At 43.5% G+C, this 14,871-nt stretch overlaps 1 protein-coding gene across 1 annotated transcript in view; it reads right to left on the minus strand.

Annotated features, from left to right (window-relative positions):
* MAP1LC3A (microtubule associated protein 1 light chain 3 alpha) overlaps window positions 1–14,538 on the minus strand; it is a 38,941-nt gene extending 24,403 nt beyond the window's left edge. The window contains exon 1 of the mRNA XM_082272373.1: window positions 14,344–14,538. Coding sequence (XP_082128499.1) covers window positions 14,344–14,383 — 40 coding nt within the window. The 5' untranslated portion in view covers window positions 14,384–14,538. The remainder of the gene's footprint in view (window positions 1–14,343) is intronic.
* Between the last annotated feature and the right edge of the window lie 333 nt (window positions 14,539–14,871).

Raw genomic sequence — 14,871 nt, forward strand, 5'->3', positions numbered from 1 at the left:
TGCATGGAACAGTTTACTACTTTAACCACTTCTGGACCGGCAGGATTTACCCCCTTAATGACCAGGCCATTTTTTTGCAATACGGCACTGCAATACTTAAATTTTGTGGAAAAACAAAAATGATTATATATATATATATATATATATATATATAAAAATCTTAATCATTTCTTAATTTTCCAAAGAATTTTGGGGAAAAATTACAACTTCAAAAAAACTCGCCATGCCATATATATATTTTTTTTTTGTGTTCTAATAGTTACTAGTTGTGGCGGTGCCCTGTCTAATTTTGACGTATCGGTGTGGCTTACATTTTCTTTTCCATAGTCCATGCGCATTTGAAGTGACAAAGATTCCTGATTCATATATAAAGCCTCATACCACATTCCCTAGTGCTGATAAACACACGTACAGCAAGCAATTTACTTGTACAGTCTGTAAATCAGTAACCCATGACCAGATCTCAGTGTCCCGGCTTTACCTAGAAAATCATTCCGGATGTGCTCTTTTTTCAGCAATTTTTCTGCAAATTTCCCTGTTCTCTTTTCCACAAAGGCCTACCAAGAGTAGCCTCGTACACACGCAACTAATTTCCGCCGACCGGTCGTCCGTCTTTTGTCCAGAGTGGTGTCTGTTGGTTGGAATGTGCTCTAGACTGCACACGAATTTTCCCGCACGACAGAATTCTACTTCAGAAGTGATGTCATGTGTTGGATTGCTTTCTTTGTGTTCTTTCATCTCTGAGCATGCCTAGTCTTGCTCATAAGATTTTTCCCCATCGAAATCTGTACTAATGAGACGAAAATCGGACGTGTTTTGACGGTCGACAAATTTTATAGCCTGCACACTGACTTTTCGGCTGAAAAAATCCTGGAGTCGGTTGTCGAGAGCTCCATACTAACAAGCCGAAAATCAGCAGATCGGTTGTCGGGCGAAAATTCCCAGCTGAAGTGTCTCTGCAGCCAGTGCTATACTAGAAGTTCACCCTACAAGAGGCCCCCCCAGGGTTACCACAGGAGTCAAGCTGAACAGATGTCAAGCTCTAGGCCAAAAAAAAAAAAGACCTCCCCCCCCCAGTAAAGCTACAATGCCCTGCAAGCCAGCTGCTACCATTCCTTTGGAGCTTCTGTATACCTGTGCAAACGGTCCTACAACAGTGCCTTTTTGGCATTATTGGGATTCAGAAGGTCACCAACAATGGATATGGGCTTAACTTTTCAACAGGCTTCATGAAGGTGTCGGAAAACTCGCCACCAACCACGCAAGGCTGACACATGAAATTAGTAGGTTAAAGTCAAAATCTGGGAGGGCCAAACTGAATTTGTTAAGCCGGCCACAGATGGTTCAAATATCGGCCAGTTCAGCAGGGACCAGCTGAGATTCAAACTATGTATGGGCAAGCTGAATGTACCAAAGTTGATCAATTGAACAACTTGGGTATGAACAGCCTGTCGGATTTTACATGCAATTATAGTGTCCCTACCGGGAGAACACAATAGCTCAGAGTAGGGATTGCCCCATCAACACTGGCTGTGTTGATGGGGGAAATCGAGCGATTTTCTTTCCTGCAACCCATCACTCCATCTATGGCTGCAGTTACATCCTATAACACATAAATATAATGTGATACTTTAGCTATAGATGAAGCCTGATGAACTGAGTCAGCCCTTGCCTTCTTGGAGGTCTTGGACACTTCAAAAAGGGAGATCCACCATAATTCCTTTCCTAATCATGCAGCTGTCTGCCAGGAATTTTGAATGTTCCTTTGTTTGTTCCAGATCCTGCAGTTCCATTCTCAAAGTCTAAGATATAAATAGAAAACTGATTTTTTAGTTATAGATGAAGCCTGAGGGACTGAGTCAGCCCTTGGCTTCCTTTAGGTCTTGACACCCAAAATTGGTTATCTATCATAATTTCCAACCATGCAGCTGTCTACTTGGAGTGTTTGTTTGTTCCAGCTTCTGCTGTAAGGCTCCATTCACACTACCGCGACTTGTCAGGTGACTTGTCAGCCTGACAAGTCGCGGTCCCTCGCGGTCCATTGACTGGTACAGGACCCGTTATAATAGGAGCGACACAAGTCGCTCCGACTTAGAAAAAGGTTCCTGTACTACTTCGGGGCGACCTCGGAGCGACTTGCATAGACATTAATTATATGAAGTCCGTGCAAGTCGCGCCAAAGTCGCGGTGCACGGGACTTCACAGGTCGCCCCCGAAGTCGTGCCGCTTCAGTGTGAATGCGGTAGTTTTTTCCAATATATAATTATACTGTGATTATTTAGTTATAGAGGAAGCCTGATGGACTGAGCCAGCCCTTGACTTGTTATAGGTATTGAATACCTCAAATATGGAGATCTGCCATCATTTCTGACCCTGCTTCTGTCTACCAGGGCATTCTGAGCGTTCCTTTGTTGTGTTCCAGTTCCTAATGTTACATTATCTAAAATACAGTATATTAAAAAAAATCAAAACCAACAGGGGGAATGGGAGCTACTCACAATGGCCATAACAGTTGTGATGACCCAGGAACTCTTAAAGATCTCACCAACTCTGTTAGAGATACAAGAAACCCTTAAAGCGGAACGTCACTGTATCTGAGCACCACAAACCAAAAACACTGTTTAATTCAATCCTATTATTAAAAGCAAACTCTCCATCCATCCATGTCTGCATGTTTTATTTTGCTGAGAAATCACGTTTTAAAACACCCCGTAGCATTTCTGGCTATCTTGAGTAAGGGCAGATGAACCATGAATGCCAACATGTACTGTGACATACTGAAGCAGAGCATGATCCCCTCCCTTTGGAGACCGGGCTGCAAAGCAGTATTTCAACATAATGACCCCAAACACATCTCCACTGCCTTGCTAAAGGTGATGGACTGGCCAAGCATGTCTCCAGACCTAAACCCTATTAAGCATCTGTGGGGCATCCTCAAACGGAAGGTGGAGGATCGCAAGATCTCTAACATGTACCAGCTTCGTGATGTCGTCATGGAGGAGTGGAAGAGGACTCCAGTAGCAACCTGTAAAGCTCTGGTGAACTCCATGCCCAGGAGGGTTAAGGCAGTGCTAAAAAATAATGGTGGCCCAAAGTGTCAATATTTTGTGTGGCCACCATTATTTTCCAGCACTGCCTTAACCCTCTTGGGCATGGAGTTCACCAGAGCTTCACAGGTTACTACTGGAGTCCTCTTCCACTCCTCCATGACAACATCACAGAGCTGGTGGATGTTAGAGACCTTACGCTCCTCCACCTTCCATTTGAGGATGCCCCACAGATGCTAAATAGGGTTTAGGTCTGGAGACATGCTTGGCCAGTCCATCAGCTATGTAAACAAGGCAGACCGCCGTTCTCTTACATATGAACACAGGGATCTTGTGCTCCTGCTATTATTGTCTAGTGAGTCCATCCCCCACACTGTTAGAAAGCATCCCCTAGGGTCACACTTAACCCTTTAAATGCCCCTAGTGTTAACCCCTTCCCTGCCAGTGTCATTAGTACAGTAACCGTGCATATCTTTAGAACTAATTACTGTAGTAATGTCACTGGTCCCCTTAAAGCGGTTGTAAACCCAAAAACGCTAACAAAAAAAACCTGCAAGACAAAGGCATAATGAGCTAGTATGCATCGCATACTAGCTCATTATGTATTACTTACCTTAGAACGAAGCCCCAACACGGACCCCCGGACATCGCTGCGGGCGCTGCCATGATTCCTCGGCGTCTCTTCCGGGTTCGGCGGCTCCGGCGCTGTGATTGGCCGGAGCCGCGATGACGTCACTCCCGCGCATGCGTGCGGGAGTGATTTTCCGGCAAGCTCCCGGCAAGCAAAACTGAAGGTCCCCCCGGACCTTCAGAGTGCATGCGCCGATCTCGTGAGCGGCTGCATGCACTGCAAATATCTCCTAAACCGTGCTGGTTTAGGAGATATTAATTGTACCTACAGGTAAGCCTTATTATAGGCTTACCTGTAGGTAAAAGTAAAAAAAAACCATGATACTACCGCTTTAAAAAGTGTCAGGTGTCCGATTTGTCTGCCGCAATGTCGCAGTCCCGCGAAAAAAAAAAAAAAAAAGCTGAATGCTGCCATCACTAGTAAAAAAAAAAAAAAAAAAAAAAAAACACAACATAAATAAACCTATCCCCTATTTTGTAGATGCCATAACTTTTGTGCAAACCCATCAATATACACTTATTGGGTTTTTGTTTTACCAAAAATATGTGCCAGAATACATATTGGTCTAAATTGATTAAAAAATTTGATCTTTTAATTTTTTTATTGGATATGTTTTATAGCATAAATTAAAAAATATATATATATTTTTTTTCAGAATCGTCGCTTTTTTTTTTTTGGTTTTTTTTTTTTTAATTGGGAAAAAATAAAAACCGCAGGAGGTAATCAAATACCACCAAAGGAAAGCTCTATTTGTGGGATAAAAGGACATCAAATTTATTTGGGTACAGCGTTGCAACTGTCAGTTAAAGTAACGCAGTGCTGTATTGCAAAAGAATGGCCTGGTCATTAAGGGGGTAAAGCATTCCGGTCCAGAAGTGGTTAAAACATGGCAAGCTTTTGCACTGCCCGGAGTTCCACTTGACCAATTTACAAGCACTGACTCGGATATAGTAGCCCTGAAAGCCCAGGACTGCATACCAGGTGGCATTCTCACTGGGTTCCTGGTACTGGAAATGTACACATGTTATGTTATTCAATCTAAACTAACCTAACCGTTTTAGATTCCAGAACTGATGAATCACAGGAAATACAAGAGTATAGCAATGTGACCAGGCAATAAACATCACGTGACGGGGACACCTGTTCTTAGCCATCACCTGCTGGGTGAAAACATTCCGTCCTTCAATATATTTATCGCACCGCTCACAATCATTAACTCCAATGCTGCAATTATGCCGTCTGATAGTAAACACAAGGGCTGAACGATGACTTCTATGTAAAAGCAGATGGTCAGGAGATCATTAGACGGGGCCGATTTTCTACCACATTCCTAGTGATCTTTCTGATGGCAGATTATGAGGACCGGATTAGAAATGGCTGGTTTTATGTGCGATTCCCTGTGATCCCACATAGAGGACATAGGAATAAACAATGCATTTTCTGTATGGTCTAGAATTTGTATATCAGGGCTTCCAAAATTTTTTTGGGCCGAGACCAACTTCTAAATACAGTTATTTTTTCGGGACCCCCTTGCTTGTAATTGAATATTGTAAAGCTCTACAGAATTTGTTGGCGCTATATAAATGCAAATAATAATAATGCATATTTTTTAAATTTAACATCCCCCTCCCTTTAAAACATGGGTGTCCAACCTTTTGGCTTCTCTGGGCCACGAGTGTAGAGAAATTTTCTCGGGCAGCATATAAAATATAAACTATAGTTAGGGTATATAAGTAATAAAATGCTGCCGTGTCCTTCCCGCGCTGCCGCCCCCCCCCCCCCCCCAGCACTAATTTAACACAACTAGAGGATGATCCCTCCTGAGGCAGCCTCTGCCTACAGTTAGTTGGAAGCCGCTGTGGCCGTGCCCCCGACCCGACTTCCTTCTTCCCCATCAAAAAAAGAAAAATTGTCAGGGGGCAGTGGGCCACATTGCCTGGGGCTCTGGGCCGCATGCGGCCCCCGGGCTGCAGGTTGGACATGCCTGCTTTAAAATATCAATTTACTACTTTTCAATTTATTATTGAATACACTTGCCGGATGTTCTAAGTGAGGGGTCAGAAACCTGTGGCATGTGTGGAATATAAGCGGAGTTGTAAGTAATCAGCACCCTCAGACAGTATAAGGCAGGCAGAGGACAGAAATCAACCACCCCAGGACAGTGATTAGCAGGCTATATGAGACTCACCCTCCTTTCTCTTCCTGTGGTCCCGCTGTTTTTTTATTGACAGCGGGATTCGAGTCAGGGGAGGAGCGGCGGCGATCGCCGCCTCTCTTCCCCGATCGTTGGGGAATCTAGTTTGGAGATCCACCCGCCTGTGTAAACAAAACGGGCGGATCTCTTAAGTGACAGGGAGTGACAGATCGCAGTGTTCAGCATAGCTGAACATCTGATCTGTCCCTGACTCACTCAGCCACCTCCCCCCCCCCCCACACGTTAGTAAGCACCAGGCATACATTAACCCCTCCCTCTCCAATAAAATTAACCCCTTCCCTGCCAGTGTCATTTTTACAGTAACAGTGCATATATATAGCACTGATTACTGCAGTAATGTCACTGGTACCCCCAAAAGTGTCAAAAATGTCAGTCAAGGGTCCGATCTGTCCGCCGCAATGTCGCAGTCCTGCAAGAAAAAAAAAAAAACGCAGATCGCCGCCATTACTCGTTAAAAAAAAAAAAACACCAAAAATGACAGAAATCTTTCCCTTAGTTAGTAAACGCAATAACTTTTGCGCAAACCAATCAAAATATGCTTATTGTGATTTTTTTTACCAAACATATGTAGCAGAAAACAAATTGGCCAAAAATGTAAAAAAAAATTGATTTTTACATATTTTTTGGGGGGAATTTCATATAAAAAAATTTTTAAAAATATTGTTATTTTTTTCAAAATAAACACTCTTTTTTTGTTTAGCAAAAAGTAAAAATCACACAGGTGATCAAATACCACCAAAAGAAAGCTCTATTTGTGGGAAAAAAAGGACGTAAATTTCGTATGGGTACGGCGTCGCACGTCCGCGCAATTGTCAGTTAAAGTCACACAGCGCCGAATCGCAAAAAGTGGCCTGGACGTAAGACAGCAAAATCCTCCGGTGGTAAAGTGATTAATCATCACTGGGTTTTTATTTTTTGCAAAATAAATGAAAAAAGACTGAAGCCTTTTTCTTTATTTCTTTAATAAAATTCAGCAAATCAGAACTATTTCTTCTTCACTGGTCCGCACTGACTGAGGAGTCTGCACTGAAAGAGACTGCACTGACTGAGGAGTCTGCACTGAAAGAGACTGCACTGACTGAGGAGTCCGCACTGACTAAGGAGTCCGCACTGACTAAGGAGTCCGCACTGACTAAGGAGTCCGCACTGACTAAGGAGTCCGCACTGACAGTAAATGATGTACTGCACTGACAGTAAATGATGTACTGCACTGATTGGCACTAATAAGGCTGAACTGATAATCAGGGCACTGATGATCAGAGCCCTGATTATCAGTGTAAACGTCCCCTGTCACAGGATAGTTAGTTATCAGCATTCTTTTCCTCGCCCTGTGACAGCACCGAGAAAAGGAAATGCTGATAACTAGGATTTGTTTACAAGTGACCAGCTGTAATTAGACATCGCTGATCACATTGGCCCTTTACCTTGATCACAGAGCGCGCCCTATGTGCGCCCCTGGGGTGCACCGGGAGGGGGGGGGGGCTGTGCCTGGTTCAGGAAGGACATCAATAAATGCCCTCCTAGAGCTGGACGACCGGGCTGTAGCCGCTTTTTTGATATAGCGTGGTCGCCAAGTGGAAGGCGGATGCAGACAGCTGACAAAAGCCCAGTGGGGCCGACAGGGCTGGATCTTCAAGGCGGGAAAACTGTGGCCCTCCAACTGTTGAGGAACTACATGTCCCATGAGGTACTGGAAGACTGACAATTATAAACGTGACTCCCAAAGGCAGAGGCATGATGGGACTTGTAGTTTTGCCACAGTTGGCGGGCCGCAATTTGCCCACCCCTAAGGTCTGGATTTCTGCATTACTTTTCAGTTATCCAGGTGACTTGGGGAGCAGTGATAGGATCAGCCCCTTTAGTCCCCATGGTAAAATAGCAAAAGTGCCAGTAAAAATCCCCCCCCAGGATCTTGGAGGGCCCAACAAATCAAAGTCCCCCTTACAACCAGAAGTTCTTAGACCAGTGCTTACAACGAGAGCACCTGTCTAACACCCAGGAGGGCCCATCACAGTCCCCCCCCCCCCCAATCTATATGTGCCCATCACAGCAGAGTCAATCCTTAACTGTATAGGTGTAGAGCAGTGGTCCTCAACCCTGGCCTACAGGGCCCACTAACAGGCCAGATTTGCAAGATAACTGAAATACATCCCAGGTGATATCATTTGCTGCTCAGTGATTGCAGTATTCTAGTCTGCATCTCCTCAAGGTAATACTTAAAATCTGGCCTGTTAGTGGGCCCTGAGGACCGGAGTTGAGGACCACTGGTGTAGAGTACCGGTGACAGAAGCCAAGAGGTGGAACAGGTCTGGAAGGGAAGTCCAGTCCTTCTGTAAATGCTGGGAGCAAGGCAACACCTAATTGGTTGCTAGGATTCCTGCGGTCCTAGTAACCCACCACGGCAGGGGGAAGGGAATCTGCAGTGGGGACTGCCTGAAAGGGGATGAGCTGATCTCTGTATTACCATACACAGACTGCTGCATCCATTGCCAGCCAGGCGCTGTATTTTCCCGGACAGCTGCTGTGGGCTGGATTTGGTCCGTGGGCCATAGTTTGGAGACTCCGTATATAAAGTGATGGGGTGACATAAAATAAACCCCTTTATGTAGTTTATTCCTGTATCTACAATATACTAATCACACCAATATACCATGAACTGCAAATATCATTTATAGTTGGGGTTCCCAAGGATAGGAAAAGGGTTCCTCCAGGGTAAAGGGTTTTAGAAAGACTGCTCTATGGCATACGAGGAAGTCAGTGTATTCTGCTACAGGACTGTACTACATGGATGTTGCCTGGGCGGCCCTATTGAGCAATCAAGATTTCCCTGACCTCTGGTGACTGACCGCAGACTTCGGAACGAGCAGAAGAACATCTGACATGGAAAACAAGGGACTCATGACTCTCATTAACAATCACTGGAGGCTGCAACTGCCTGCTTCAATTGCCAAGCCCAACCATAGTCCTGACCAAGACAGGATCCTGAGAAAGCGGAGGACAACCTGGATCACATGACCACACCGATCTCCAGGAACAAAGAAGTGTCCAGCCTTACCTGAGAAGGACGAGAGACCCCATTGTCCTCTGATCTCCTGACTCGAGGACCCCACTGTCCTCTGATCTCCTGACTCGAGGACCCCACTGTCCTCTGATCTCCTGACTCGAGGACCCCACTGTCCTCTGATCTCCTGACCCGAGGACCCCACTGTCCTCTGATCTCCTGACTCGAGGACCCCACTGTCCTCTGATCTCCTGACTCGAGGACCCCACTGTCCTCTGATCTCCTGACTCGAGGACCCCACTGTCCTCTGATCTCCTGACTCGAGGACCCCACTGTCCTCTGATCTCCTGACTCGAGGACCCCACTGTCCTCTGATCTCCTGACTCGAGGACCCCATTGTCCTCTGATCTCCTGACTCAAGGACCCCATTGTCCTCTGATCTCCTGACTGGAGACAATGAGACTCACACAGGGGGGTTTACTAAAGCTGGCTCTACAGTAGTAGTCCAAAAGAAAATTCTGCGAAAATTCTTAGAAAATTGTACGTTCAAGAGTTTATTTGCTTTTAACCTTCGATTTCAGAATGAAACTTTTATCGAACGAAAACAATTAGAAACTTGTACATTTGAGAAAAATTTTCCATCCTGCTCCTTTAAACTTTCTTTGTCACTTTGGTCAAAAACAAACTTCGATTTTTACCCCACTAACCGTTAGAAAAACGAACAAACTTTCTTACAACGAAAAATTGTGAAACTAAATTTAAATTTTACTAGTGTATACCCGGCTTAAAGCCGGCCATTGATCTGCAGAAACTCAAATTGAAAGGTTTTTCGAAATAACATTCGATTGACCCATTATTTTAGAAATTTACCAGCGAACATCAATATTTTTCCAATTGTTTAACATTAAATCATCATATTTTTGCTGATCGGTTTCTTTATGGGCAGAAGCAATGCAATGGAATTTTCTATTTTTTTCCCAAACAATTGCATCACTAATGGTTCAAAAACCGTGCACCGGTTCCCGGGTGCATGCGCGGGAGTGACATCACGTGGCTCTGGCCAGTCACACAGCAGGAATCCGTGGACCCGGAAAATGGGTGAAGATGGATGCGGCCTCCAGCAGGTGTTCAGGAAAAAAATGTCTCAGGCCCCTTTCACACAGGCGGACCGTTCAGATCTGCCTGTCCGTTTTTTTTGGCGGATCTGAACGGATGCCCCATGCATCTCTATGGGGGATCGGATGTCAGCGGAGACATGTCCACTGACATCCGATCCGTCAAATCTGGACGGATGGAAACCCTATTTTCCATCCGCCCATCAGATCGGATGAGAACGGACAGACGGTCCATTCTCAACCAATTCCCCCATAGAGAACAGCGGGGACCTGACAGCTCTGTCTCCGCACACAGCGCGGAGACAGAGCTGCCATCCGCCTGCTCAACGGGGAATCGGCGGATGATCCCCCACTGAGAAAAACTGAGACTGCCCGCCAGGTGTGAAAAGGCCTAACTTGACCGTTTTTTTTTTTTTGTCAAATAGTAGAAATCGAAAATCAAAATAAGTCAAATTGAGACCCCGTTCACACTGGGGCGACCTGTCAGGCGACATGGTTGCCTGACAGGTCGCCGTAGGTCGCCTGCCATAGAGAAGCTGCGGACCCGTTCTAATAGGAGCGACACAAGTCGCTCCAAATTAGAAAAAGGGTCCGGAGCTTCTTTGGGGCGACCCGGAGCGACCTGCATTGACTTCAATGTTATGAAGTCCGTGCCGGCCGCTCCGAGGTCGCGGTGCGAGCTGCGCACCACGACTTGTGAGGTCGCCCCGGCAAGTCGGATCGCTCTAATGTGAACCGGCTCTAAATCCGAGCAAACAATTTGCTCGGATTTCTACTCATCTATGGCCAGCTGACCATAGGGGAGTAGAAAAACCCAATGATAATAAAAAAAATAAAAAATTTTTTTTTGATCTAACATTCTATGGCCCAATCATTGTATCAGAAATTCAAGTAAACTGTTTTTTTTGATTGTTTTCAACATTAAATTTCATTTTTTTCCGAACACTTTCTACTATGGCTACTGTTCATGGGTTTAAAGTCGGCCACAGAGAAGTAAGAAAATAAATAAAAAATTTGAAAAAAAAAATTAAATATTCTTTCGATCTATATAGTAAAGGGAGGGTGACCAGCGCTATGGACTAAGGATATATGAGGGGACAAATAGATAAGTAAATAGAAGGTGTGAGCTGCCACCAATCAACCCTTAAGTGCAAGGGTGAAAATGAAATATATTATGTGGCGATTGGTATCGGCGCTACCTTACAATATAAAACGTGACTTCCCCAAAGTGTAGGTGAATAAATATATAAGGGTGTCAACAAAAAATAGTTTTTTTGTGAGTAAATTAAATGAAATAAACAATCCGTGTGTTTATTGAATTTCAAATAAAAAACAAATATAGTGATACATGTGCAATATACATATCGAAATGGTGGAAAAAGGAAAAAAATATTGGGGGGGGGGGGGGGGAAGGGGGGGTGTTCCCACAACCACAAGTGTTATATCAGGTATACACTTTTTCTGATATATTTGTGCCACACAAGTATTGAAAGTAAACAGGTGCTACTGTGCAGAGTTCAAAATGACCACAACCACAAGTGTTATATCAGGACATTCCCTGATATATGTGCCACACATGTGCTAGAAATAAGCAAACGCTACTGTGCAGAGTCCAAAGTGTCCACTAGGTGGCGTCTGCAATACGACCTGTGCAGCTGTATGGGGGGTCTCTTCTTCGTATTTGGGGGAGCACTTCCGAGCCGGTGGTCTGGTGCCCTAAATGCTCATAACGAAAGAAGGCCCCAAAGTGAATAGATAATCCATACAATAGCGGCAAAAAAGCGCAGTACACTCACTGTTAAGATGATCTGGATCAGAGTAGAAAAAAACAGTCCGCGCCGGGATGCTTCCGCGTTCCACGGCCGACAACCGGAAGTGACGTTGCACGTTCTAGACTCCGCCCTACGCGTTTCGTCAGAGGGACGTCAAATGTCCTGATATAACACTTGTGGTTGTGGTCATTTTGAACTCTGCACAGTAGCACCTGTTTACTTTCAATACTTGTGTGGCACAAATATATCAGAAAAAGTGTATACCTGATATAACACTTGTGGTTGTGGGAACACCCCCCCTTCCCCCCCCCCAATATTTTTTTCCTTTTTCCACCATTTCGATATGTATATTGCACATGTATCACTATATTTGTTTTTTATTTGAAATTCAATAAACACACGGATTGTTTATTTCATTTAATTTACTCACAAAAAAACAATTTTTTGTTGACACCCTTATATATTTATTCACCTACACTTTGGGGAAGTCACGTTTTATATTGTAAGGTAGCGCCGATACCAATCGCCACATAATATAATTCTTTCGATCTAACATTTGATGGCCCAATCATTGTATTGGAATTTTTCCAGTGAACTTCAACATTTTTCCAATCGTTTCAACATTAAACATAATTTTTTCTGAATGCTTTCTGCTACGGCTACTGCTCATGGACTTTAAGCCGGCCACAGATACATAAAAAAGAAAAAAAAATTTGAAAAAAATAAATAAATTTGAAACATTCTTTCGTTCCAACATTTGATAGCCCAACTGTTGTACTGTAAATTTTCCAGGTAAACCTCAACAGTTTTCTGATCATTTTTAACAATAAAACAATAAACATTGTTTTTTTTTTTTTTTTTGGAGCGCTTTTTACTACGGCTACTGCTCATGGGCTTTAAACCGGCCACAGAGGAGTAAAAAAAAAAAAGTTAAAATTCGAAAAAAAAAAAAAAGTTTTGAAAAATTCTTTCGTTCCAACATTTGATAGCCCGATTATCGTACTGTAAATTTTCCAGTAAACCTCAACAATTTTCCAAACGTTTTTAACAATAAACATTTTTTTTTTTTTCTGAACGCTTTTTACTATAGCTACTGCTCATGGGCTTTAAACCGGCTACAGATACGTAAAAAAAAAATTTAAATTAGAAAAAAAAAAAAAAACAAAATGTGAAATTCTTTCATTCCAACATTTGATAGCCCATTTTCCAGTAAACCTCAACAATTTTCCGATAATTTTAAACAATAAAAATTGTTTTTTTTTTTTCTGAACGCTTTTTACTACGGCTACTGCTCATGGGCTTAAGGCTCCATGTACACAGGACGTTGTTAAAAGTCCCTTTGAATGCTGGAATTTTTAGGACGTTTGAAACGTCCGTTCAGTCGCGTTTGTACCCGCGTTTAGCGGGCGTTTAGGGGCGTTTGCGTTTAGAACCGTTCCTAGAGGTCAAAAAAATGATTCCCCTTTAAAATGGAAAAACGCGTTCGGACGCGTTTGTGCATTTGAAACGCCGGGAAACACAAGTTCGAACGCAAATAATTGCGTTCTAAAAAGAGTCCCTGAATGCAACTGCCTGCAAATGACTGTAAACGACCCTGTGTACATGGACAGATAAGATAAAATGTAGATGGGTTCAGGGGCTTCTGAAAAAAACGCCCAACTGCTCCTAAACGACCATTTCCAGCGTCCCGTGTACATGGAGCCTTAAACCGGCCACAGAGGAGGAAAAAATAAATAAAAAAACAAACGAAAATTAAAAAAAATAAATAAAAATGTTCTTCCGATCGATAGCCCAATCATTGTATTGAAAATTTTCTAGAAAACGTCAACATTTTTCCGACTGTCTCCAACATTAAACATTTTTTTTTTTAAATTGCTTTCTTCCATTACTGCTGCTCACGTGCATTTTTTTATTTTTTATTTTTTTTCTGCTCACGTGCATTTTATTACATTTTTTTTTTCCCAACTGATCTACAAACGAATGGAAAATGATTCGTTAGAAAATATTTTCTTCTTACATTTTTGATCCTAGTGCAAATAAAAAAAAGTATCACGGACAGTACTCAATTGTCTCTGTCGCAAGTGCACTAATACGGCTACAATGACCTCAAGCATTTTTGATCCTGAAATAGAAAATCGACTGTTGCCATAAGAAAGTGGAATGATGGGTCTACCTGATTTTTATTCTTTGCTTTTCTGGACAGCTTTAGACTGGAGCAGCTGTGCATGGCAGCCAATCAGCTTGTTCAGTTCAAGCTTTGACAATAAAAGCTGGAAGCTGATTGGTTGCTACTTCCAACTGCTCTAGTTGTAGCATATTCTTCCCCAGTGAGTCTGGTGCTGTTGCTCATGGCAACCAATCAGCTGAGATGATGAAGGATGTATGCAAATCAGTTGCTAGGGGCAACATCCTCCCTCCCCCTAGGATCCCTGCAGACAAAGCCTCCTGTGCCCTCTATATAGAAGGAGTTCGGGGGGGGGGGGGGTTGTAGGATTTGTTATGAAGAATAGAAGCCCCCCCAGCAGGGAACAATGATGACACCCCAGACATGTCAGCACTCACCGAAGCTCCTCCTGTGTTTAAAAGGCCGCTCTGACGGCATCCTGAGCTCTGGCAGCCCCGACTCCGCTCACACACCGGCCGATTCCTCAGATCGGGCTCCCCACTTTCCGCTTCTCTACCCCCCCGATCTCCTCGTCCCGATTCCCCCGACCCGCACCGAGCGACAACCTCCGACTCTCTGATCTCCCTCTGTGCGGATACAATGTAACCAGCCGCATGACGTCACCGGCCTCTGCCGCCATCTGCTGGCCGCTCTCCCTCACTGCGGAATTCCACCCTTCCATTTCCCAACGTTTGTTGTGTAACGATCTAATCTTATTTATAACTTATTTATATCCTTATTATACATCAACCGATCCGTTCTTTATATGGGAACGCTCACCCAGCTCAAATTAATGTAAGGAAAAGGAAATGTGTCATTTTACATTTATTTTTTTTATTTACAATAAATAAATAACATTTGAACTAAGAGGAATAGATGAAAGGAATAAATAATTATAAAGAAATAAAAATCAAAACTATATACTA

The sequence above is a fragment of the Pelophylax lessonae genome, assembly GCF_965119305.1.
Source record: "Pelophylax lessonae genome assembly, chromosome: 11".
In the NCBI taxonomy this organism is placed as follows: domain Eukaryota; kingdom Metazoa; phylum Chordata; class Amphibia; order Anura; family Ranidae; genus Pelophylax; species Pelophylax lessonae.